General features: G+C 47.3%; 1 protein-coding gene across 1 annotated transcript in view; it reads left to right on the top strand.

The window, feature by feature from the left end:
• REXO1 (RNA exonuclease 1 homolog) overlaps positions 1 to 27426 on the top strand; it is a 346277-nt gene that overhangs the window by 59876 nt on the left and 258975 nt on the right. Inside the window, exons 4-6 of the mRNA XM_069218223.1 lie at positions 6345 to 6600; positions 9307 to 9455; positions 9699 to 9836. Of these exons, the coding sequence (XP_069074324.1) occupies positions 6345 to 6600; positions 9307 to 9455; positions 9699 to 9836 (543 nt within the window). The remainder of the gene's footprint in view (positions 1 to 6344; positions 6601 to 9306; positions 9456 to 9698; positions 9837 to 27426) is intronic.

Here is a 27426-nt window from a genome sequence, read left to right as displayed (position 1 = left end):
CATTTGTTGTACATACACATAGACAATAAATGAGGTACACACACTCAGAGACAAATCCAGCCAATAGGTTTTTATATAGAAAAATATCTTTTCTTAGTTTATTTTAAGAACCACAGGTTCAAATTCTACATGTAATATCTCATTCGAAAGGTATTGCAGGTAAGTACTTTAGGAACTTCAAATCATCAAAATTGCATGTATACTTTTCAAGTTATTGACAAATAGCTGTTTTAAAAGTGGACACTTAGTGCAATTTTCACAGTTCCTAGGGGAGGTAAGTATTTGTTAGGTTAACCAGGTAAGTAAGACACTTACAGGGCTTAGTTCTTGGTCCAAGGTAGCCCACCGTTGGGGGTTCAGAGCCACCCCAAAGTCACCACACCAGCAGCTCAGGGCCGGTCAGGTGCAGAGTTCAAAGTGGTGCCCAAAACGCATAGGCTAGAATGGAGAGAAGGGGGTGCCCCGGTTCCGGTCTGCTTGCAGGTAAGTGCCCGCGTCTTCGGAGGGCAGACCAGGGGGGTTTTGTAGGGCACCGGGGGGGACACAAGTCCACACAGAAATTTCACCCTCAGCGGCGCGGGGGCGGCCGGGTGCAGTGTAGAAACAAGCGTCGGGTTCGCAATGTTAGTCTATGAGAGATCTCGGGATCTCTTCAGCGCTGCAGGCAGGCAAGGGGGGGATTCCTCGGGGAAACCTCCACTTGGGCAAGGGAGAGGGACTCCTGGGGGTCACTTCTCCAGTGAAAGTCCGGTCCTTCAGGTCCTGGGGGCTGCGGGTGCAGGGTCTCTCCCAGGCGTCGGGACTTTAGGTTCAAAGAGTCGCGGTCAGGGGAAGCCTCGGGATTCCCTCTGCAGGCGGCGCTGTGGGGGCTCAGGGGGGACAGGTTTTGGTACTCACAGTATCAGAGTAGTCCTGGGGTCCCTCCTGAGGTGTTGGATCGCCACCAGCCGAGTCGGGGTCGCCGGGTGCAGTGTTGCAAGTCTCACGCTTCTTGCGGGGAGCTTGCAGGGTTCTTTAAAGCTGCTGGAAACAAAGTTGCAGCTTTTCTTGGAGCAGGTCCGCTGTCCTCGGGAGTTTCTTGTCTTTTCGAAGCAGGGGCAGTCCTCAGAGGATGTCGAGGTCGCTGGTCCCTTCGGAAGGCGTCGCTGGAGCAGGATCTTTGGAAGGCAGGGGACAGGCCGGTGAGTTTCTGGAGCCAAGGCAGTTGTCGTCTTCTGGTCTTCCGCTGCAGGGGTTTTCAGCTGGGCAGTCCTTCTTCTTGTAGTTGCAGGAATCTAATTTTCTAGGGTTCAGGGTAGCCCTTAAATACTAAATTTAAGGGCGTATTTAGGTCTGGGGGGTTAGTAGCCAATGGCTACTAGCCCTGAGGGTGGGTAAACCCTCTTTGTGCCTCCTCCCAAGGGGAGGGGGTCACAATCCTAACCCTATTGGGGGAATCCTCCATCTGCAAGATGGAGGATTTCTAAAAGTCAGAGTCACCTCAGCTCAGGACACCTTAGGGGCTGTCCTGACTGGCCAGTGACTCCTCCTTGTTGCTTTCTTTGTTCCCTCCAGCCTTGCCGCCAAAAGTGGGGGCCGTGGCCGGAGGGGGCGGGCAACTCCACTAAGCTGGAGTGCCCTGCTGGGCTGTGACAAAGGGGTGAGCCTTTGAGGCTCACCGCCAGGTGTCACAGCTCCTGCCTGGGGGAGGTGTTAGCATCTCCACCCAGTGCAGGCTTTGTTACTGGCCTCAGAGTGACAAAGGCACTCTCCCCATGGGGCCAGCAACAGGTCTCTGGTGTGGCAGGCTGCTGGAACTAGTCAGCCTACACAGACAGTCGGTTAAGTTTCAGGGGGCACCTCTAAGGTGCCCTCTGGGGTGTATTTTGCAATAAAATGTACACTGGCATCAGTGTGCATTTATTGTGCTGAGAAGTTTGATACCAAACTTCCCAGTTTTCAGTGTAGCCATTATGGTGCTGTGGAGTTCGTGTTTGACAGACTCCCAGACCATATACTCTTATGGCTACCCTGCACTTACAATGTCTAAGGTTTTGTTTAGACCCTGTAGGGGTACCATGCTCATGCACTGGTACCCTCACCTATGGTATAGTGCACCCTGCCTTAGGGCTGTAAGGCCTGCTAGAGGGGTGTCTTACCTATACTGCATAGGCAGTGAGAGGCTGGCATGGCACCCTGAGGGGAGTGCCATGTCGACTTACTCGTTTTGTCCTCACTAGCACACACAAGCTGGCAAGCAGTGTGTCTGTGCTGAGTGAGAGGTCTCCAGGGTGGCATAAGACATGCTGCAGCCCTTAGAGATCTTCCTTGGCATCAGGGCCCTTGGTACTAGAAGTACCAGTTACAAGGGACTTATCTGGATGCCAGGGTGTGCCAATTGTGGATACAATGGTACATTTTAGGTGAAGGAACACTGGTGCTGGGGCCTGGTTAGCAGGGTCCCAGCACTCTTCTCAGTCAAGTCAGCATCAGTATCAGGCAAAAAGTGGGGGGTAACTGCAACAGGGAGCCATTTCTTTACAGTACCTCATTGCAGAGCTTGTTTTTCCTATAACATTGCAGAACTCCGAAATTGTAGTGTCCACTTTTTAAAATGAAAAGAATTAATGTATTAACTGGTGTGGATCTTCTTTTTGAGTCGTGTTGACTATTGTGTGCATTTGTAGATGTCTTGCACTCCTCTGTGTTAAGCCTAGAGCTGCTCGACCACAGTACCTCCAAATAGAGCACTTTGGGATTGCATAGCAAGCCCTCTCCACTCACTGGTGAACTACTGGACCCTTTACATGGTATTCACATACCACCTAAAAGGACAGCTTCCTACAAGTACTCACTGTGGCAAACCGCTGCAGCTAAACACATTATGAAAGTCTAGTTCAGTTTTTTAATTCATAGCGTAGGTGGAAGTGGAAGTAATAAAATCTTGATGTTAGAAATATTCCCATTTTATGGAAAACTAGAGGTGCATATTATGCAGGCTCAAAACGAAATTACTGTGCTGAATGATGCAAAGTTGGCAGTTTAAAAAAAATAAATCTTTATTACCATTATTTCAGCAATACAAGTAAATGTCTCAGTGGAGCAAATCATGTGCAGGTACGCCTTTAACAAATCAAGGATACATCTTCCTCCCGGTCCCAGTCATTATGCATTACCTGACAGGCTACATAATCTGACCAAGCATTACTGAACTTTGGAGCATGAGCTTTCCTAAATGAAGACATGGCTGCACAAGGGGACACCGACCCATCAGTGCGGTTCCCGCTGTGCCGGTTGCGGTATGGCTTCTCCTTAGATCAACTTATTTGCTTTACAAAATCTTACAGCAATTATGCAACATTGGAAGGTTTCAAATGAAAAACGTGCAATGTGGAAACTTTCAGACTGCCTGGTGGTTTCAAATTCCTTTTTTTCTTTTCACAAGAGAACATGGCTCTTCCTTGAGATTAGAACACCAAATTAAGTGTTTACCCATTACAAATAGTTATCTGACCACTGGCCCTTCCAATTATTGACTTGCATGGCCCATGAGCTACTATAGTTTAGACTACACTGCGGTTGTAGCAAGTCTTCGCAAAGAAGTTCCATCCACATGATCGTATTCATTTTTGCCACCTAACAAGGTAAGTTAGCTATTTTTCCCCTTACTACAAATAGGATTTATTTTCTAGGCGTAATAAGGGCTGTGAAAATAGAGTTCTGCTCAGAATGAACCCAGTCTCTTCTTTTCTAACTACAGTTGAACCACCAGGAAACATATATGTAAGAAAGGTATTGCATTATTTTTGGAACTGTTATAGAAATCGTTTCTAAAGCCATGCTTCACAGAGTTTCCCAGCTGATGCTGTAAAGCTTTGCACCATTTCCCAGAAGTGTAGACATTGTTATAGTGCAAAAAAGATTGATTTGTTCTGTCTCTGATAATCATATTTCTTGATATAGTTTCTTATAGAATCATATGAAAGCATATGCATCTCGCTTCTTCTCAGGTTACTAGCTCTCTGATCTAGAATGGTTTTAATTGTTTGTTAGTTGCTTTACTCTTGGCTAGCATCCTCACTGTTCAGCTGCTGTATTCTGGTAGATTTACCTCTTTTCATAGAACACCCTGATCTCATTTTGCTCCCCCCTGTCCTTTTATTAACCCCACATTCTGTATTTGTGCAGTTTACTTTCAAAAGACCACTCCACAAAGAAAGGAACATTCACCCATTCAATTCAGCAGATTACCTAGGAAACGTCCACTGGATATAGGTCTGTAAAATATTTAGACAAGTAGTATTTACCTAGCTTTCAAAATATGCTGAGAATAACATACAGAGGCACTGAGTCAAATATCATTTTCCTCTGGCTTCAACCTGAACCTGTGGTCATGGATGTTGTGCACTTTTTTCAGAGTTAAGTTGAGCAACATATATCTTCCATAGATCTTTGTAAAACAGCGACCAGGTTTTTGATCAGTCTAGATTTACCTAATTCAGTATTAAGGACAATGCTCCTCTTGGCTAAAACCCCTCTGGCAACAGTCCGTCTAATATTCCTCTTCCATCTTGAAGACAATTGTATCCTATCTGGCTTTCACATATTGGAAAACCTTACAGTTCTACCTCTGATAAGAAACCAACTACCTCAGGATTCGCAATAGTTTAAAAACATCGGTATTCTTTTTTTGTCCCTTTTTGCGTTTAGCAGTCATATCATCTCAGTACCCATGTTGAGTTGCTGTTGCCCTCTATAAATATTTATTATCATCATTATTGTGTGCTGTTAGGCATGAATTTATGCCCATAGGCATAGGCTCACCTAGTGTCTGAAGAACTTGTCTTTGTCCACCTAGGCCTCTCCTCTTAAGATCTTGATGTTCACAAGACTCCAGCACCATAATGATACAGATGGATGAGATGAAAGGCAGACCGCAAAACTTTTTTTTTTTTTTTTTTTTGCATTATTAGACACATACTTGAGGCAAGCGAGAGGCAGAACAAGAGCCTTATCCCATCAAAATATACTTGGGAATCATTTTACACTGCCCTGGAAGCTATCATCAACTTCTGAGTGACCCGCAGAATTAGTTTGCTTTAGTGTTGTAGCCCAGGGACCTTAATCTTATACCAGCACATCTGAAATACGAACCCTTTGATTTACTGGTTTCTTGTGTCGTATATTTCATATCACAAAAGGCATTGCTCCAGGTTGCAGTTACACTGGAAATGTAAAGAAATCCCAGTCCCTTGTTTAAAGTTTACAACTCATCCAAAAGTGGTTAAGAAACGGTGGTACTCGAGGCAGGTAGGTGCTGATTTGTGGACAGGTTTAGATGTTTGTATGTAATGGGAAAGAAGTCCTACTATTGAAAAAAGAAAGTAAAGTGTAGTCCGGTTTCTGTATGGACTACGAGAAATTGGTTCATTCAGCGTTTGCTCCAATCCCCTGAGCATTATTCTAAAATATTGCCCAAAAAAGCAAATGTTTATCTATGGCTGACAAAAGTAACCAATGAATCCATCCCTTGGAGACAAGCAGTTATTGCTTTATTGATTGTACGTCAATTGTTATAGAGCAGGGCCGTAAGAGCTGATAGTCCTTAGGGCTTCTGAGGCATACCGTTTCTATCTGTATAATGTGATACTTGGGAAACACCCCTCCTTGTCCCACCTGTTTTGACAGAAATTATTTGAAATGGTTTAGCTCAAGTACTCTTTCCAAAAGCCTTGCCTTTGTTTTCATAATGTTGATGTCGTACACTTTGTTCCTCCTTGAGCAGAACCAGATATCTCCCTTTTGATGACTAGCTTTTCAGTGGAGAAAGTGGATTTGAGTGGGAAGATACACTTTTAGCCAGGTAGAATACCTCCTGTACATTTTATTTCACAAGAATTAATCTCATTACATTTACTCTTTATAGTGCTTCATATCTGTTGCATATTCAGGTGCTGCCCTCCTGACCTAATGAGGGGAAATGCTGTGAATGTGAAGTTGATCTTGCATGATGGCTTGTAAAAGTAACATAAAGCCTGCTTGTAAGAGACTGTTGGCATCTGGTAGCTATGGAGGAGTTCTGATTATAAATGATAAGTCAACAACAGCTTTTTCATAGATTAATGCACCATCTGCAAGGCTTGATAATGCAAAGCCTGTAAATCTAGAAAATGTCAGGCTGCAAAGCTTGTCACAGGTAATTGTCACTTGATTTGCCAGTCAGGAGAAACTTTTTTGTACTCCAGTTCTGTCAATATAATGAATTTTGTTTCTGTAGTATCATTTGTTAATGGAAGACATTGACATGAAGTTAGTTGTATTTATACATTAAGTAAGCTGACAAGTGATACTTCGTGTTGACATAGGCAGACCCGTCTAGCAAACCAGTGATCCGACCATATCGCCGCCCAACAGCTCAAGAGGTTTGTTATCAAAGGATGCGGCAAGCTCAGCAGCAGGCGGCATTGATTGTTGCCCAGCAAAAGACTAGCAAGGAGCAGGAGATGCAGGTGACCTCAAAGGTTAAAAACAATCCTATGTCGGTTCCTGGGGAGAAGAAGAGAATTGCCCATGGGCAAATTGGAACACCAGCCTCCGCATCAAAATCAAACCATTTGAAGGGTATGTAAAATGTTTTAACTGCAGGTGTTAGCATTGCTATGTGCTTATGATAGTTTGGGGGACTCTTTTGGGGAATATTTTAATTCTCCCAGAGCTGACACCACCAGAAGCTTAAGAATCAAGTATATGTACTCAAACCTTCCATGAAGGATTTTTGTACTGCCTGTCAGCCAGATTCTGTTCTTATTTCTGCAGCCAGATTTGCCAATTTCATTATAGGCTGTCAGTTTCTTTATACTTATTAACAGTAGGGTCTAAGGGCCCACTCTTATTCAACAGACGCTTCATATTTAGGCCTGTCTCTCCTCATGGGTGATTTTCACATTTATTCTTTTTTGCCCCTTTGCTTTTGAGGTACTGCAGGGTTCACTGTCAGGTTTTCCAGATTCCTAAGTAGACCACATACTTGTTACAGAGTGACACTAGAGTGGCTTTTAATCAGGTTCTGACAACCTAGTGTCAATAAAACAATGTTGTATTGTTAATGGGTGTGTGCTGTGTATTTTAATTTGAATTCATCTCTGCAAACAGTAGTACTCCATTCCAAATCAGTGTCATTTTTATAAGTCTGTTTTACAACATGATTTTTTTTTGTATTCTTATGCTTTACTCTTTCACCATCTTTTGGTTGTTTCTTTTAGTTTCTCTTTTTTTCTACACCCCATCCACACACAAAGTATTTCCCTCTGCTGCTGGGCCTGCTATGTGGGACCATAAAATGTTAGCTTTTTTTTTTAAGACTGGCACAGCAGCTTCCCCAACAATAAAGTTTTGCAAAAACGATAATAAAAGGGTAATGACAAAGCGAAAAGGTTGGCAGACAACACTAGATCTCTTGTCTTTGTCAATGTTGGTTTCACTCTCAGCTCTCTTTTTTATTGGTAGGAGTTCTTGCCTATCACACATGGGTTTATGGTCTCCTCTGCAAGTGTAAACAGTAATTGTCTTGCTTAACAAAGATTTCCAAAAATGTAGCAAAAAAGATCACCCACACAAAGCCAGATTCAAAAATGCCAAAGGCTCAATTCCAATAAAAACTAGTGTAGCTAATCTGTAGAGATTCCCTGCCGCCAGCCTGCAAAGCGATCTGTGGCAGGGGAATATTTTATCTTTTTCAGTTGTAGTTGTTATTGCCCAATTGTGACAGATTGTGGCAGTACAGTAGAGGCAGCGCAAATAGCAAGAGGCGCTCTTCTGAAGAGTGTACACTGTTGAGGGAGGGGAAAAGGTTCATTGGAAATAAATGGCGTTAAGTTGGTGAGGGTATTTTCTAGAAGTAGAAATGTGACCCAATGGAAAGAGGGGTATATATACTCCAGAAATTCTGAGGTGGGTTGAGGTGTGTTGCTCCTGATGCGGAGGATAGACAAGCTATTTTTTCCACGGTTGCTGAGGTAATTGTGTAATGAAAAAACAGAGGTCCTTCCTAATGTAAACAATAAATCGAATGAGCCAAAACTATTTACCCCCTTGTAATCCGACAAGAGTGAGACAAATATTTTTAGAGCCTTCATGTGCGTTTCTTCTGCTTCTAGTTTTATTATTGTAGATTCAAAAAGCTGTACTGTCTTCTTTGGATTGAGTGACACACCTTACACAGCAACAAAAGTTAGGTTCTTTCTTGTATATGAACACTGTAGAGAACATTTTGGAGAGCAGTGACCCCCACACACTACACTTTAAAGGAACTGTGGGCAGTGTGTGCTGCAGCAGTTGCAGTGATTACTGGTCACTGATTAAACCAGTGCCATGACTATATTTACTGTTTTAGGAAACTAATAGACGCTTGTTTAATGACTGAGAATTAGTAGTCCTCATGGGCTCTATTCGCCATAAAAGGAGATGAGTTGGAGGAGCTCCTAAGAGAAGACTGTCAAGTTGTCGCACTGTTATGTTATGTTATTGTGGAAGGAAGACCCGGCAGATTTAGGTATGGCAGCACTAAGGTGACTCTCCTAGAGAAGATTCTAGTCAGTGGCAGGTGGCGGTATCATTGGAAGGTTTGCGAAAGCTTGGAAGGCTGAAAGGCCTTCATCACAATACACTTATATCAGGATAATGGGGACATTATTGGGGAGCAGACTGTTTCAGAGTTGCAGCTTACGTTATTGTCTTGAAATAGTTATACTGTTGTCTGCCAGTTTTGAGGTACCAAGACACACTTAACAGTCTGCAATCATGCAGGAGCAGGCACATGTCTGTGAGAGGGGGGTTAGTTGGTGATGCTAACTGCAGGCATAGCATGATTGCTGTGTCTGGAGGATAAATGTGTTCACCCGCTGCCTGGATTGCTGGTGATTTACATGCATTGAGTACTTGGTGAGCTATGTGTTTACTATACTTATGTCAGCCAGATTATGATTGATTTGGATCAGTGAGAGGAACAATTAAGTTACATATTTTTAGGGAACATTAGAAATTGGCTGCAGGAAAGCAGATTATTAGTACCAAATCATCCCGCCTTTTCCTCAATCTGTATGTGAGAATTCCAAAACCTTAATTTAAATTGGTGACAGTCTTGGGACAAACCAAGATCATACTCCATCCTGTGTTATCTTGTAGTCAGTGTGCATAATTTATTGCAAGTACCGGTTTAAGTACAAGAACGAAACTGCTACAGAGATGAACTCTGTAACGTATTGCCTAGCTTTCTAAACCGACAAATTCATTTTTGTTCTTTCCTTTTTTTTTTTTTTTTTTTTTTAGAAGTTCAAAAACCTTTTGCTGCTAGCACCGGTAAATCAGTGAATGGGTCTAGCAGTGCTTCCCTGAAGGCTCGCACCTCATCCGGGATGTCTTCTAAGACGACCACTACATCTCTGCAGAAGCGAGTAGCACATGCTCCTTCATTGCAGGTAAAGATACTAACTATTTGGCTTATGGCTCCTTCCATATTCTAGTTTTGACATTCAACATATGTTGTTGCTTGGTGACTTTAGAGGCTAGAGTTTTAGGAAAAGACAATATGAAAGTGAGATATCGCTGAGTGGTTTCATAAGTCAACTTTCTCTAGTGTGCTGAGCTCTCCTTTTTGTGTCGCTGATTGGTTTTAAAGATCAACTTTCTCCAGTGTGCTGTACTCTCCTTTTTGTTTGTAGAGTGCGAGTTTGAAAAGGCCAGTAATTCCTACAGAGTTCGGAGCCAAAGTACCAACAAACATCCGTCAAAGGTATCTGAATCTCTTCATCGACGAGTGTTTAAAGATTGCCTCTTCGGAGCAGGAAGCCTTTGATAAGGTCTGTATCATGGGTTGATTCTAGTTTCTGTGTAGCTGTTTCTTTTTTAAAGAATTGTTTGTAAGTTGGATGAGTGTTATAGTTGTGGAGGATTATCTAGCACCCTTTGAAAAGAAGAATCCCCAGTCGTTATGAGATTTCTGAAGGGACTGACAAACATGTTTCCACCTACCCAATTTGTTATTCCCAAGTTAGCCTGAATCTGACTGGAACAGATGTTTCTACATAGACCACATCAAAGAAATTAGGTATGGACAACCAGCTCCTTAATGTGTACGTAGGCAGCATGTTAGGCAAAGCTGTCCAAAACAAAACATTATCCAGAGGGATAATTTTGTGCATCTAGATGTCCAGTGTCCTGTCTCAAAAGGAATCGCCAGAGCAGTTCATGATTTGTTGAAATATACTTAGGCCTTTATTATGTCTCATGCATGCACCGTTGTTGGTGCTACCCACTGTCCCCCCAGCACAGTCAAATGCTAAGCATCACACAGTGCAATTGGGATGTTTTGTACCAATCCATGCCACCGCAAGCCAAAAGGATGCCTTGGGGCCCACTGATTTTATTATTTTTTTAAGTATGTTAAACACTTTATTAACAGGCACTGCTCGTAGACAGTGCAACTTTGTGGTAGATTTCCTTAAATAAGTGCTGCTGTATAGTAATCAGTTGTGGTGCCAAACACCAACACAAATTAAGGACTAGACCAGAAGGAACATGGGACCATTCCAGCCAGTAGTCTTCTACTTACCACTGGCCAGGGGTATTCCTGTGGTTGAAATCTTTTGTGTGGCAGCGTGGGCTGCTCTGTACACCTTCGCCAAATGCTGTCTGGATTCAGAGGTGAGAAGGGGAGACTATTTTACACTCTCATTGCTTCAGGATTTCCTTGTTGACCATCCTTCAGGCCCACCACCCCAGTGGCATTACTTCTTTGGAATGTATTCAACAGGCAAGGAATCTGCAGGTAGACGTGTCCTTCAGAAGAGAAAGTTAATGATCTTCGGTAACAATCTTTCATTTGGATACAATGTCTACCTACAAATTCCTCACTGATCTCGCCCACCTCTCCATTTCTGAAGAATGATTACTCTAATTTAGGAGGTTCCAAATTAATTTGCTGTACTGCACTGCCACAGTTTGTCATTCTTTTCTCTGCCTCTCAAGGCACAGAAAAAATGAATGTGGAACTGGCTCCAATGATATCTCAGTGGTGTTATTTCTGGGCCAAGACGAAGCCAATGCCCTAGAACAGCATAAGAGCCCTATGCCAGATGTTTCCACATCCAGTTTGGCACTTGGGTAAGAAATCTGCAGCAAGATGGTGTCCGCAAGAAGGATTGCTGTAGAAGGTTAGTAACTTTTTCTTTTCATATGGGTTTTGGCTACATGGAACAGAAAATGTACAGGCGAGGGATTGGATTTTCCTAGGAGATGAAAAATATCCCTTTTAGATTTTGGAAAGAGGGCTATCATAAACTTGCCCAAAAGGACAAATATAATGATTCCAATCTGTCCCTACCCAAGAGTCAAGGCCGAAGGGTGTAAGGCATGTGAGGAATTCTCCCTAGAAGTTGGGGAAAAAACAAATGTGTGCACATTACAAAATGACACTTTTCGAATAGGCTCCCTTAAGGACCTAGGACTGTTGAGCTATGAGAAAATGCTTGAAGAAACTGAGGTGGTAGAGGGCAAGGGGTCACATGTCAAAGAAACAGCATACCTCGAAAAAGGAGTGATGCTGAAAAAGGCACCAAAGGCATAGATCAGATAGACACATGCCCGCATTTACACGTTTGGAGTGGACTGAGATGGAAATTTCAGTCTCAAAGTCCCCTGAAAGTACCTTTTGATGCTGAAACAATCAGCAGTTGTAGTATAAAATCAAAAAAGTCCTGCAAGTTAAAGCATACTGGTGGAGTCCAACCTTCAGACTTTTACTCAGCTGGAAGGAAGAAGAGTTGAATGAGAAACGCACTTCAACACAGATAAAAAAAAAAAAAAACTTCAAGAATGCTGAATGACAAATATATGCACTTGATCCCTAGAACAAAACATGCTGACTTATGGCCAAAGTGACAGACTGCATCCAGGAAAAAAAGCAATGTTAAGAATCCATGAAGAGTTTTTTAGAATTAATTATCGAACACTTTTGTGCTGAGGAGAAACAGAATGAGCAACCAGTGCTGGACACATCCGGGGAGGAGATTGTGTTTTTTCTAAGGCAGTGATGCCTAGTGTGGATAAGAAATATAAACACTTCACACAGGATCCTGCATGCATTGGCAGTAATGCTCCAGCAGGCTCCATCATCCCTCATGCTAATAAGTTGGCTGGTGCCTTCACATCCACAGGGCCGCAACCATATAAAGAATGTAAAAAGGTGGTTGTCGGGAGAAAAATTGAAAGATCCACTGATGAACACTGGCACATATCAAACTCTAGTGCCTTTCTGAAAAGGTATCGACACAAACAGGAGGAGGAAATGGATTGCTTCTTGCAACATCTCCATGACCAATATAAGAAAAGAGCAAAAGCTGTCTTCCAGAAAGGGTGGTCGGTGTGTAACACCTGTGTGAAGTCGGTCCTGAATGCAGCAGACGCAGCCAGTAGTTAACTACTTGAAGGAGACATGCCTGGTTAATGGTTTCTGCGTTCAGAGAGAAAGTACATGGTGGCAGTAGATGACGCCCCCTACAGATGAAGGGTGATACAGCCAAAGGTGATGGGGACACAACAATTTATGGGTTCTTTAAGAAGAGGAATTACAGTTACCATTCTGATGGGCAGTAGTTTCCAGCACAACATAAAGCTAGCCGAGAGCACCCATCCAGTCCATGTACAGGATAAAAGCATACAGTGGCAGTTCCCAAAGCCACTAAGACAGTCATTTCAAAGAAGACCTTGAGGTAAAGGCCAGATTGCCAGAGGGCAGTCCTGTCTACCAAGCGACTCGAATAAGAATGGCCCTAGGCCCCTGGCATATTTCTTACAGGAGTGGAGAAAAAATACCTCTGACAAATGGGTACTGGACAACCTAAAGCATGGCTACTGGAGCTGGAAGACTAACCACCAATTGTCAAGGCAAATAACTTGCAGGAGAGAAACCACGATTTTAGCAAGAGGTAAAAAGGCTTCCTTCACAATGGTGCTGTAGTGGGGGTACCAAACTAATTACACAGCCAGGGAATGTGCTCTGTCTTTCTCATCCCAAAACGGGACTTGACATTGAGAACCATCATAAACCTCAGATTCTTGAATCCATCCAAGAAGTAATCCTACTGTTAATGGAAGGAGATTACATGACGACCTAGATTTTAAGGACACAAACTCCATTCTGTTGATAAACTAGAAGCACCTGGAAAACCTCAGGTTTGTGGTACACAACTCACAATACCACTTCACAGTGCTTCCATTTGGAATACAGTCAACAGTGTTTTGCAGTGTTGGCAGCTCACTTGAGAAGGCAAGGGTTACATGTTCATGCATCTCTGGCCGATGTATCTGGTAAGCGTAATTTTAACTAATCATGTTCCAAGACATTGTATGGACAGTAATACAAATGGCCCACAAACTAGGGTTTTCCCTGAACATACAGAAATAATCCCAGAACAACATGGAGAGATGAGTGTTCTTCTCGTGTAATACAAATGCTCTGCAAACTAGGTGTAGGAAGCTGGCTGTACGAAGTTGGCCTGGTATGTGGTGTGTACCTAAGGTACTTGCACCTTATACCAGGTTTAGGTATCCCCTCTTAGTGAAGTGTAGGCGGTGTCTAGAAGCCAGGCTCTCTAGATGTAGCTGTGGATGAGCAGGGAAGGCTTATCTAGGAGACATGCAAAGCTCATGCAATACCACTGTAGTCACACAGCACTCACACACTTGAAAGAAACCACAGTGTTACAAAAATAAATATACTTTATTTTAGTGGCACAATACCAAAACTTCTAAAACGGCAATACTCCCTTAGGAGGTAAGTAAACATTTTAAATACGTACAATAGAAATCAGAACTAGGCATAGAAAAAGGTAGAAAACAGTGCAAATAGCAATAAGCAATAGTGACCCTAGGAGGAGCCCATACCATATACTTTAAAAAAAAAAAATGTAATGCAAACACAGGACCCCCACCTAGGTAAGTGGAATGTTTAGAGGGGAGCAGGGCGTACTAGAAAACCACAGAGGTATTAAGAGTACCCCAGAGAGACCTGGAAAGCAGTAGTAAATCACTGGAATTTCCCCAAACACCCAAAAAGGAAGAGAAGAAAAGAAACCCAGACAAGACTACAAGAAACCAGCAGTGGATTCCTGGAGAAGACCTGTGGAGAGAGGGGACTAAGTCCAAAAATGTCAATGGCATCTAGGAGGAGTAGAAGCTACTACCCACCCAGCTGTACTTACAGGAGTTGGTTGACGGTGAGGAAGAACAGGTCAGCACTGCAGCCCTGTAACTGGAGAAGAGTTTCTGATGGATGCAGAAGATGTCCCATGCTGGAGTGAAGATTGCAGACGGGTGTTGGTACAGGAATTCCACCAACAAGCCTTGGCAAAGGCAAATTCACAGTTAGTGGTAAACTGGTGCTGCCTGGGACCAGCAAGGCCCAGGAGGATCCAACCCAGGAGGGGGAGTCACAGGGGTCCCTCAGCAACACAGAGGACCCACAGGAGCAGAGGCAGCACCCACAGGAGTCCTACAGGACGGGGACACAAGTTGCAGAAGGAGCCCACGCAGCACTACAGAAAGGGATCCCACGCCGCAGGAGAACCACGCAGAGGGCTGTGCGTCGCAGGAAGGAGTGCTAGGGACTGGAGCTACATGTCACCTGAATATCCCTTGGAGGAGATGCAAACAAGCCTTGGCAGCTGGGGGGATCCACGCAGCCTGTCGTCATTGCAGCAGATGCCTGGGGACGCAGGGGAGTAACTCCTTCACCTCAAGGGAGATTCCTTCTTCTTGTACAAGCTGAAGAGTTGCTGTCTTCTGAGGATGCACAGCTGGGGAAATGTTGCACAGCTGGCAGGAGCCGTGGATTTTTTTTTGTAGAAGAGTCTTCTTCGTGGATTGCTGCATTGTCAGTCCTTGGAGGGTACAGTCTCGGTTCCAGTGGCCAGAAGTCAAAGTGGAGGTTGCAGAGGCATCCTTCTGGAGTCTTGCGAGCTGAATCCGAGGACCCACCCAAGAGAGAGACCCTAAATAGACCCAACAGGGGGATTGGTTACTGTAAGGAAATGCCTCCTTGGCATGGTTGCCCCCTGACTTTTTGCCTTTGCTGATGCTATGTTTACAATTGAAAGTGTGCTGAGGCCTGCTAACCAGGCCCCAGCACCAGTGTTCTTTCCCTAACCTGTACTTTTGTATCCACAATTGGCAGACCCTGGCATCCAGATAAGTCCCTTGTAACTGGTACTTCTAGTACCAAGGGCCCTGATGCCAAGGAAGGTCTCTAAGGGCTGCAGCATGTCTTATGCCACCCTGGAGACCTCTCACTCAGCACAGACACACTGCTTGCCAGCTTGTGTGTGCTAGTGAGGACAAAACGAGTAAGTCGACATGGCACTCCCCTCAGGGTGCCATGCCAGCCTCTCACTGCCTATGCAGTATAGGTAAGGCACCCCTCTAGCAGGCCTTACAGCCCTAAGGCAGGGTGCACTATACCATAGGTGAGGGTACCAGTGCATGAGCATGGTACCCCTACAGTGTCTAAACAAAACCTTAGACATTGTAAGTGCAGGGTAGCCATAAGAGTATATGGTCTGGGAGTCTGTCAAACACGAACTCCACAGCACCATAATGGCTACACTGAAAACTGGGAAGTTTGGTATCAAACTTCTCAGCACAATAAATGCACACTGATGCCAGTGTACATTTTATTGTAAAATACACCCCAGAGGGCACCTTAGAGGTGCCCCCTGAAACTTAACCGACTATCTGTGTAGGCTGACTAGTTTTAGCAGCCTGCCACAAACCGAGACATGTTGCTGGCCCCATGGGGAGAGTGCCTTTGTCACTCTGAGGCCAGTAACAAAGCCTGCACTGGGTGGAGATGCTAACACCTCCCCCAGGCAGGAATTGTCACACCTGGCGGTGAGCCTCAAAGGCTCACCTCCTTTGTGCCAACCCAGCAGGACACTCCAGCTAGTGGAGTTGCCCGCCCCCTCCGGCCAGGCCCCACTTTTGGCGGCAAGGCCGGAGAAAATAATGAGAAAAACAAGGAGGAGTCACTGGCCAGTCAGGACAGCCCCTAAGGTGTCCTGAGCTGAAGTGACTCTAACTTTTAGAAATCCTCCATCTTGCAGATGGAGGATTCCCCCAATAGGGTTAGGATTGTGACCCCCTCCCCTTGGGAGGAGGCACAAAGAGGGTGTACCCACCCTCAGGGCTAGTAGCCATTGGCTACTAACCCCCCAGACCTAAACACGCCCTTAAATTTAGTATTTAAGGGCTACCCTGAACCCTAGAAAATTAGATTCCTGCAACTACAAGAAGAAGGACTGCCCAGCTGAAAACCCCTGCAGCGGAAGACCAGAAGACGACAACTGCCTTGGCTCCAGAAACTCACCGGCCTGTCTCCTACCTTCCAAAGATCCTGCTCCAGCGACGCCTTCCGAAGGGACCAGCGACCTCGACATCCTCTGAGGACTGCCCCTGCTTCGAAAAGACAAGAAACTCCCGAGGACAGCGGACCTGCTCCAAGAAAAGCTGCAACTTTGTTTCCAGCAGCTTTAAAGAACCCTGCAAGCTCCCCGCAAGAAGCGTGAGACTTGCAACACTGCACCCGGCGACCCCGACTCGGCTGGTGGCGATCCAACACCTCAGGAGGGACCCCAGGACTACTCTGATACTGTGAGTACCAAAACCTGTCCCCCCTGAGCCCCCACAGCGCCGCCTGCAGAGGGAATCCCGAGGCTTCCCCTGACCGCGACTCTTTGAACCTAAAGTCCCGACGCCTGGGAGAGACCCTGCACCCGCAGCCCCCAGGACCTGAAGGACCGGACTTTCACTGGAGAAGTGACCCCCAGGAGTCCCTCTCCCTTGCCCAAGTGGAGGTTTCCCCGAGGAATCCCCCCCTTGCCTGCCTGCAGCGCTGAAGAGATCCCGAGATCTCTCATAGACTAACATTGCGAACCCGACGCTTGTTTCTACACTGCACCCGGCCGCCCCCGCGCCGCTGAGGGTGAAATTTCTGTGTGGACTTGTGTCCCCCCCCGGTGCCCTACAAAACCCCCCTGGTCTGCCCTCCGAAGACGCGGGTACTTACCTGCAAGCAGACCGGAACCGGGGCACCCCCTTCTCTCCATTCTAGCCTATGCGTTTTGGGCACCACTTGGAACTCTGCACCTGACCGGCCCTGAGCTGCTGGTGTGGTGACTTTGGGGTTGCTCTGAACCCCCAACGGTGGGCTACCTTGGACCAAGAACTAAGCCCTGTAAGTGTCTTACTTACCTGGTTAACCTAACAAATACTTACCTCCCCTAGGAACTGTGAAAATTGCACTAAGTGTCCACTTTTAAAACAGCTATTTGTCAATAACTTGAAAAGTATACATGCAATTTTGATGATTTGAAGTTCCTAAAGTACTTACCTGCAATACCTTTCGAATGAGATATTACATGTAGAATTTGAACCTGTGGTTCTTAAAATAAACTAAGAAAAGATATTTTTCTATATAAAAACCTATTGGCTGGATTTGTCTCTGAGTGTGTGTACCTCATTTATTGTCTATGTGTATGTACAACAAATGCTTAACACTACTCCTTAGATAAGCCTACTGCTCGACCACACTACCACAAAATAGAGCATTAGTATTATCTATTTTTACCACTATTTTACCTCTAAGGGGAACCCTTGGACTCTGTGCATGCTATTCCTTACTTTGAAATAGCACATACAGAGCCAACTTCCTACAGTTACCTAACCAGGTAAGCACCTATCAGGAGGTGCCTCTGACGTCACTTGCCAGGCCTGGCCATTCAGATGCTCTCAGAGTTCCCTGCCAACCTTGTAAACAAGATGGCAGAACCCAGGGACCCTCTGGAGGAGCTCTGAGCACCACCCCTGGGTTGGTGATGGACAGGGGAGTGTTAACTCCATTGTCCAGTTTCGCTCCAGAGCAGGAGCTGGGGGGGTCCCTGAACCGGTGTGGTCTGGTTTATGCATGGAGGGCACCAAATGTGCCCTTCAAAGCATACCAGTGGCTTGGGGATGCTACCTCTCGCAAGCCAGTCACACCTATTTCCAAAGGGAAGAGGGCGTTACCTCCCTCTCCCAAAGGAAATCCTTTGTTCTGCCTTTTTGGGCTTGAGCAGATCAAGCAGCAGGAGGGAAGAAACATGTCTGAAGGGTGGCAGCAGCTTGGACTGCCCGGCAAAACCTTGTAAGACTGGTGGTAGCAATGCCAGGGGTTCTCTAAGGAGCCCCCAGAGTGCATTGAATCATACTTCCAATGCTTGCAACAGTATTGGGGTATGATTCCAACATGTTTGATATGAAACATGCCTAGGTACGGAGTTCCACTGTATAGTCTATTCCCTGTCGGGATATGGGACACTTCAAGAATTTGGGGTTTTCTCCTTTCATCTCTTTGAGCCATAGAAGGGGCTTGTGGTCTGTCTGAACAATGAAGTGTGTGCCAAACAGGTATGGCCTCAGCTTCTTCAAGGCCCAGACCACAACAAAAGCATCCCTTTCTATAGCTGACCAACGCCACCTCCTGGAGGTCAACATTCTGCTTATGAAAGCAACTGGTTGATCCTGGCTCTGTGTTAAGTTGAGAGAGAACTGCCCCAACCCCGATCTCTTAAGCATCAGTCTGAACTATGAATTTTGAGCCATAATTATTAATGAATGTAGGAAGTTGGCTCTGTATGCACTATTTCAAAGTAAGGAATAGTATGTACAGAGTCCAAGGGTTCCCCTTAGAGGTAAGATAGTGGCAAAAAGAGATAATACTAATGCTCTATTTTGTGGTAGTGTGGTTGAGCAGTAGGCTTATCAAAGGAGTAGTGTTAAGCATTTGTTGTACATACACACAGGCAATAAATGAGGAACACACACTCAGAGACAATTCCAGGCCAATAGGTTTTTGTATAGAAAAATATATTTTCTTAGTTTATTTTAAGAACCACAGGTTCAAATTCTACATGTAATATCTCATTTGAAAGGTATTGCAGGTATGTACTTTAGGAACTTTGAATAATCACAATAGCATATATACTTTTGAAATGAAACACATATAGCTATTTTTAAACTAGACAGTGCAATTTTCAACAGTTCCTGGGGGAGGTAAGTTATTGTTAGTTTTTGCAGGTAAGTAAACCACCTACGGGGTTCAGATTGGGGTCCAAGGTAGCCCACCGTTGGGGGTTCAGAGCAACCCCAAAGTTACCACACCAGCAGCTCAGGGCCGGTCAGGTGCAGAGTTCAAAGTGGTGCCCAAAACACATAGGCTTCAATGGAGAAGGGGGTGCCCCGGTTCCAGTCTGCCAGCAGGTAAGTACCCGCGTCTTCGGATGGCAGACCAGGGGGTTTTTGTAGGGCACCGGGGGGGACACAAGTCAGCACAGAAAGTACACCCTCAGCAGCACGGGGGCAGCCGGGTGCAGTGTGCAAACACGCGTCGGGTTTTCAATAGGTTTCAATGGGAGACCAAGGGGTCTCTTCAGTGATGCAGGCAAGGGGGGGGGGGGCTCCTGGGGGTAGCCACCACCTGGGCAAGGGAGAGGGCCTCCTGGGGGTCACTCCTGCACTAGAGTTCTGATCCTTCAGGTCCTGGGGGCTGCGGGTGCAGGGTCTCTTCCTGGCGTCAGGATTTTGGATTCAGACAGTCGCGGTCAGGGGGAGCCTCGGGACTCCCTCTGCAGGCGTCGCTGTGGGGGCTCAGGGGGGACAACTTTGGTTACTCACAGTCTTGGAGTCACCGGAGGGTCCTCCCTGTAGCTTTGTTTCTCCACCAGCCGAGTCGGGGTCGCCGGGTGCAGTGTTGCAAGTCTCACGCTTCTGGCGGGAATTGCAGGGGTCTCTAAAGTTGCTCCTTTGAAACAAAGTTGCAGTCTTTGGTGAACAGGGCCGCTGTTCTCAGGAGTTTCTTGGTCCTTTTAGAGCAGGGCAGTCCTCTGAGGATTCAGAGGTCGCTGGTCCTGGGGAAAGCGTCGCTGGAGCAGTTTTCTGCCGAAGGGGGGAGACAGGCCGGTAGAGCTGGGGCCAAGGCAGTTGGTGTCTCCGTCTTCTCTGCAGGGTTTTTCAGCTCAGCAGTCCTCTTCTTCTTAGGTTGCAGGAATCTAATTTCCTAGGTTCAGGGGAGCCCCTAAATACAGAATTTAGGGGTGTGTTTAGGTCAGGGAGGGCAGTAGCCAATGGCTACTAGCCCTGAGGGTGGCTACACCCTCTTTGTGCCTCCTCCCAAGGGTAGGGGGTCACATTCCTATCCCTATTGGGGGGGATCCTCCATCTGCAAGATGGAGGATTCCTAAAAGTCAGTCACTTCAGCTCAGGTTGCCTTAGGGGCTGTCCTGACTGGTTAGTGACTCCTCCTTGTTTTTCTCATTATCTCCTCTGGCCTTGCCGCCAAAAGTTGGGCTGTGGCCGGAGGGGGCGGGCAACTCCACTAGCTGGAATGCCCTGTGGCGCTGGAACAAAGGGGGTGAGCCTTTGAGGCTCACCGCCAGGTGTTACAGCTCCTGCAAGGGGGAGGTGATAGCATCTCCACCCAGTGCAGGCTTTGTTACTAGCCACAGAGTGACAAAGGCACTCTCCCCATGTGGCCAGCAACATGTCTCAAGTGTGGCAGGCTGCTAGAACCAGTCAGCCTACACAGGTAGTTGGTTAAGGTTTCAGGGGGCACCTCTAAGGTGCCCTCTGGGGTGTGTTTCACAATAAAATGTACACTGGCATCAGTGTGCATTTATTGTGCTGAGAAGTTTGATACCAAACTTCTCAGTTTTCAGTGTAGCCATTATGGTGCTGTGGAGTTTGTGTTTGACAGACTCCCAGACCATATACTCTTATGGCTACCCTGCACTTACAATGTCTAAGGTTTGGCTTAGTCACTGTAGGGGCACAGTGCTCATGCACTGGTGCCCTCACCTATGGTATAGTGCACCCTGCCTTATGGTTGTAAGGCCTGCTAGAGGGGTGACTTATCTATACTGCATAGGCAGTGTGAGGTTGGCATGGCACCCTGAGGGGAGTGCCATGTCGACTTACTCGTTTTGTCCTCACCAGCACCCACAAGCTGGCAAGCAGTGTGTCTGTGCTGAGTGAGGGGTCCCCAGGGTGGCATAAGATATGCTGCAGCCCTTAGAGACCTTCCCAGGCATCAGGGCCCTTGGTACCAGGGGTACCAGTTACAAGGGACTTACCTGGATGCCAGGATGTGCCAATTGTGAAAACAAAAGTACAGCTTAGGCAAAGAACACTGGTGCTGGGGCCTGGTTAGCAGGCCTCAGCACACTTTCAGTTCAAAACATAGCATCAGCAAAGGCAAAAAGTCAGGGGGTAACCATGCCAAGGAGGCATTTCCTTACAATGAACCTCGTGTAATACCCAGTGAGGCCTAAGAAGGCTCTTACCTGGGTCTGTGTAGTAGAGGGAGTCAATCCAAAATAGTTTGGATCTTGCCCTGCAGTGGTTGAATCTGGCCTCCACCTACCAGGTGGCCCAGATACACTCACTTCCCCTGCCCTATCTGGCCTTGATAGTGAGGCATGCTTTTTGCAGAGCCTCCAAGACATTCCAGAGGTGGACCAGGTGGTCATCCTAGGTGGAGCTGAAGACAGCCATATCGTCCAGTTAAGCTGCACTAAAGGCTTCCAAACCTTGGAGGGCTGTATTCAAAGTGGCAGGTGCATATTTCAGACCAAAGGGCATACCAGGGAATTGATAATGCCCTCCAGTGGTTGAAAATGCAGTCTTTGGATTTTCATCATCTGAGAACTTGATCTGCCGGTATCCTGCTGTCAAGTCAAATGTGCTTAGATACTTGGCATATGCCAGTGTATCTCTTAGCTCATCTGCTCTGGGAATTGGATGGGCATCTGTTTTTTTTTTTTTTTTTTTTTTTTTTTTTTTTTTGTGACCGAGTTGAGCCCTCTGTAATCAACACAAAACCTCATCCCCCTTTTCCCATTTAGGGAGTGAGGTTTTGGAACTGGCCCCACTGGGCTAGCCCAGGGGCTGTCAGAGTGCTCTATGACTCCTAGGTCTAGCATCTTTTTCATGTCTGCTTTGATGCTATCTCTAACATGGTCAGTGAATTTTACTTTTAATAGGCAAACTTTCCCTTGTGTCAATGGTGTGTTCAGAGAAAACAGTTCTGAGAACTGTCCCAGGAGGTTTCTGCAGTCCTTTTTCTGAGGCTCAGAAAGACAGTCTACTAGGACCACCCCTTCCACGGAGCCACCAGCTGCAGTGGTGGTGAAGAGGTCAGGGAGAGGGTCACTCTTCTACCTGTCCCTCATCAGTGGCCATGAGCAGGGTCATGTCAGCCCTGTCATAGTAGGGCTTAAGGTGGTTCACATGAAGCACCCTGAGGGAGCTTATGGGAGTGCCAAGGTCCACTAAATGTGTGACTTTGCCCCTTTTCTCCACTATAGTGTGAGGAACACTCCACTTGTCTTGGAGCGCCCTGGGAGCCACAGGTTCCAGGACCCACACTTTCTGCCCTTGCTGGTACACAGTTAGGACAGCCTTCTGGTCATGCCACTGCTTCTGGCTGTTCTTGGCTGGCCTGAAGGTTTTTAGTGGCTTTTTTCATGTACTCTGCCATACTAAATCTGAGACCAAGTACATTGTCTAAAATGTCTTATTTAGGGAGCTTGAGAGGTTGTTCCCAGCCCTCCCTTACAAAAGCAAGTTGACCCCTAACTGGGTGTCCAAGCAGAAGTTCAAATGGGCTGTAGCCCATTCCCTTCTGAGGATCCTCTGTAAGCAAAATCAGGGCATGGTAGTAGGACATCCCATCTCCTGATTTTTTCAGATAGTCCTATGATCATACCTTTGAGAGCTTTATTGAACCTCTCTACCAAACCATTGGTTTGAGGGTGGTAAGCGGTAGTTAACTTATAAGTTACACCACATTTCTTCCACATCGCCTTAAGGTATGCAGACATAAAGTTTGTACCTCTGTCTGATACCACCTCTTTTGGGAAGCCCACTGTGGAGAAAATTCCCAGGAGGGCTTTTGCCACTGCAGGAGCTGTAGTGGTCCTTAGAGGTATAGCCTCTGGATACCTGGTGGCATAGTCCAACACCACCAGTATAAATCTGTTTCCGGAGGCAGTGGGCCCTCTCAAGAGGAACACCAACCACTGGTGGTGGAATAAGGGGGCCTTTAGGGTGCTACCTGTCTTGCCACTGGCTTGACAGGTGACACAGGAGCGACACAACTCCTTTGTATCTTCAGACATATGGGGCCAGTGAAAGTGTGGGACAAGTCTGTCCCAAGTCTTGCTCTGTCCCAGGTGACCTGACAGGGGTATGTCATGTGCAAGGGTCAACGAAAATTCTCTATACTGCAGAGGTAGTACCAACCTCCTTGTGGCACCAGGTTTGGGTTCCCTTGGCTTTGAGTATAAGAGGTTGTCATCCCAATACACCTTGCGGGTGCCACTTGCATCCCCTGCTTCCTCAAGGCCAGCTTGCTGTCTTAACCCTTCCAGTGTGGGACAGGTTTTCTGTGCCATACTGGATTCTTACCTGGCAGCCCTCCCCCCCCCCCCCCCCCCCTTTCACCTAAGAGTTCAGCTGTGTCAGCTTTCAACTCTTCAGGTGTAGGTTCTGCCAGGTGAGCGGATTCCTCCTCCTCAAGGGGGGAATCCTCACTGGAAGGTGGGGTAGGTGGCAACTTTTTGCTCTTTCTGCACTTGGCTTTAGGAGCCTCTTGGGCCTTTATTTCAAGCTCCAAGTTTCCTTTTTCTTTTTGCTTTTTGGCCTGTGCTCTGGTTGAAGCAATATGTGCCCTGGTATGCCCAGCATTGCTGCATGGGCCTCCAACTCCACTTCAGCCCAAGCTGAAGTCTCCAAGTCATTCACTAGTAGACACTCTACAGGTAGGTCTGTGTACACTATAACTCTCTTGGGGCCAATAATACCTCCCCTCCCCCCTACTCTCTCCCCCCTACCTATTGGCAGCCACTGAGCAGTAGGACGAGCAACCTCACTGACCTGGTCAGTGAACTGCTCTGCCACCTCGTACCTCCACCAGCAAGTGAAGCCCTCCTGTTTGAGGCCCTACTCCACCCGCAGGCTTCTGCGTGCGCCTCATCCCTGGTGTCTAGTGGGAGAGCTCTGCTCTTCTGCTAGTCTTCCCTCTGCCTCTTTTTCTCCCCCCCCCCTCTTTTGACTCTTTCTACTCTGTATGCTGTTCCTTTTGTCTTTAGCTTCCTGCGTTTAATCTCTTCCTCGTTTTTCATCCCTCACTCTGCTCTCTTCACCCCCCCCTCACTCCACTGCCACCGCTGCCCCCGCAGCCCTTCCCCCTTTTTTCACGTCGTTTTCTGCTCCCGCCTCCTAGCCCTCCTCTCACCCCCCCCACATCCGTACTTAATGGCGGCTGCTAAGCGGCTGTGCGCAGCGGGCGTGCCTAAGGCAAGCCCATCTGCGCCAGTCTGTGATGCGACCAGCGCCAGGACCCCTGGTCCTTCCACCCGCCGCCTCTACACAGCAGCTGAACTCATTGCAATCAACCCAGGACTCAACATCTGCAAGCAAGCAGCTCCAGGTAACACACACCGTCCCTTCAGCTGCTTCTGCCTACGTCAAACTTGCACCTCCACCAAGACCCTGGACCCAGCACAACCCACCAGCAACAACTCTCTGACCCCGAAACCCCCGAAGTACATCCTACTCAGCATCTGCTCCCTCCATAAACACGGCACCGAAATCTTGCATTCCTCACCGAGACCTGGACCAACACCTCAGGCCCAGACATTGCCATCGCCATCCCCCAGGGATACAAGATAGCCCGGAAAGATCACCCCAGCCGCCCTGGGGGGAATCGCCAGGCTCAACCTCCGCCTGAACACACACTCCGAGGACTCCAAAAAAAGCCACAAACCTGATGGAACACCTCCACTCAAAGCTACACACCAGCCCGATAGCCACCATCAGGGGAACCATCATGTATTGCCCCCGTCCCCCCAGACCTCGCACACCTCTTGCCGACTTCATCTCTGCACAAGCCATCACAGCCACCAACTACACCTTGCTGGGAGACCTCAACTTTCACCTTGAGAATCTACAAGACCACCAACACTGCATCCCTCTTAGACAGTCTCCACAACATAGTACTCCAACAGATCGTGACAGAGCCAACACACTCTGCAGGACACATCCTCGATCTCATCTTCTCTACGGGAACCTCCACTACCTCCAGCCACACCACGGAACTCCATGGACAGATCACTGATGCATCCACTTCACCTTCAACACACCCACCATCACCAGACCCCAACTCCAGTTATCGCATAAAAACTGGACAAGAATAACCGACTATCAGCTCACCACTGCCCTCGCCGCCCCTAGTATCGCACACAACGATGACACACACACACTGCAGCACGCAAATTCCACAACTGGATCACTGACTGCGCCAACACCATAGACCACCTCAAATATAACACCACCCACGCAAAGGAATCTTGACGCACCTGTCGCCGCCTCGAGAAAATCTGGAGAAACACTAAATCCCCAGAAGCTCACAGCAACTTCAGAGCCGCCGTCACCGCACACCACCAACCAGAAACAAAGCTATCCAAGACAGGATCTCCTCACAAGCATACAACAGCAAGGAACTCTTCATCATCAAGGAGTTCGCCCAACCCAACAGTGAAACAGCAGACATCCCACCCTCAGGACGTATACAACAGACTCAACACCTACTTCCACCACAAAATCAAGACCATCTACGACAGTTTCAACAAGGAGAACCCACACGCACAACCCCCCCCCTTCTCAACCCTGAATCCAACAAACCTACAATCTCTATCTGGACACCCCTCTCCACAGAAGATGCATTGAAAACCATGAAGTCCATACACTCTGGGGCCCCCATGGGCCCATGCCCCCATCACGTCTTCAACAGAGCTGCAGACACCATCGCCCCCAAGCTCCGCCTCACCATCAACTGCTCACTAGCTGCCGCCACCTTCCCCGACGACTGGAAACACGCAGAGATCGACCCCCTCCTCAAGAAAACCTCGGCTGACTTCACCGACCTCAAAAACTTCAGGCCCATCTCCCTACTTCCATTTCCTGCGAAAGTCATTCAAAAAGCAGTCAACAGCCTATTCGCCTTGTTTTAAACCACAACATCCTCGTGATCTTCCAATCCTGATTCAGGTCAAACCACAGCACTGAAACAGCTCTCCTGTCTGCAACAGACGACATCCGCTCCCTACTGGACAAGGGAGGGACAGCGGCACTCATCCTACTTGACCTATTGGCAGCTTTCATCACACCCTGATAAGAAGAATCCACAAAGCTGGCGTCAGAGACAGGGCCCTTGACTGGATCCAGTCTTTACTCTCCGGCAGAACGCAAAGAGTGAGACTCGCCCCCTTCCTCGCAGAACCCACACCCACCACCTGCCGAGTGCCCCAAGGATCCTCCCTCAGCCCCACGCTGTTCAACATCTACATGGCCCCACTAGCCACCATCGTCAAAAGCTATGGAATAAAGATCATCTGCTACGCCGACACCCAACTCATCCTCTCCCTCTCCAACGAACCAGACAAGGCCAGACATAACTTCCATGAAGGCATGAAAGCAGTCGCCAACTGGATGAAACAGCTGCCTTCAACTCGCACAAACAAGACCGAAGTACTCATCCTGGGCCCTCAACTCAACGCATGGAGCGACTCCTGGTGACCTCCCACCCCCGCCAGCCAAGCCTGCAACCTCAGAATCATCCTGGACCCTGACCTCAGCATGAACCATCAGATCAACTAATTCACCTCCACCTGCTTCCGCACCCTCTGCCTCCTACGCAAGACCTTCAAATGGATCCCCCTTGAGCATAGAAAGACAGTCACACACGCCCTCATCACCAGCAGACTTGACTACGGCAACACACTCTACGCCGTAATCAACAAAAAACTCACCTGCAAATTGCAAAACATCCAGAACGCCGCTGCCAGACTGATCCTCGACCTTCCCTGACCCTGCCACATCTCGCAACACCTACGTACACTGCACTGGCTCCCCATAGAGAAAAGAATCACTTTCAACCAAGATCCTCACCTATGCACACAATGCCCTCCACAACACTGGACCAGTGTACTTTAACCAGCGACTCAACTGCCACGTACCCCACAGGGCCCTATGCTCAGCCCAGCTCTCTTGCTGAAGTACCCCACGTCAAGAAAGCCAGAATAGGAGGACACTCCTTCTCCTACCTCGCAGCCACCGCCTGGAACGCCCTACCCATCCACATCAGACAAACCACCTCCCTCCCCAGCTTCACAAAGGAACTGAAGACATGGCTTTTTTAATCCACCTCCAGTACATGCTACACTTGCCCCCCTACCCTCCACCCCCACCCCAGTGCCTTGAGACCCTAACAGGTGAGTAGCTGCGCTTTATAAACATTGATTG

The sequence above is a fragment of the Pleurodeles waltl genome, chromosome 12 (genome assembly GCF_031143425.1).
Source record: "Pleurodeles waltl isolate 20211129_DDA chromosome 12, aPleWal1.hap1.20221129, whole genome shotgun sequence".
NCBI lineage: Eukaryota > Metazoa > Chordata > Amphibia > Caudata > Salamandridae > Pleurodeles > Pleurodeles waltl.
The sequence above is the reverse complement of the archived record's forward strand: the minus strand, read 5'-3'. Positions and strand labels throughout refer to the sequence as shown.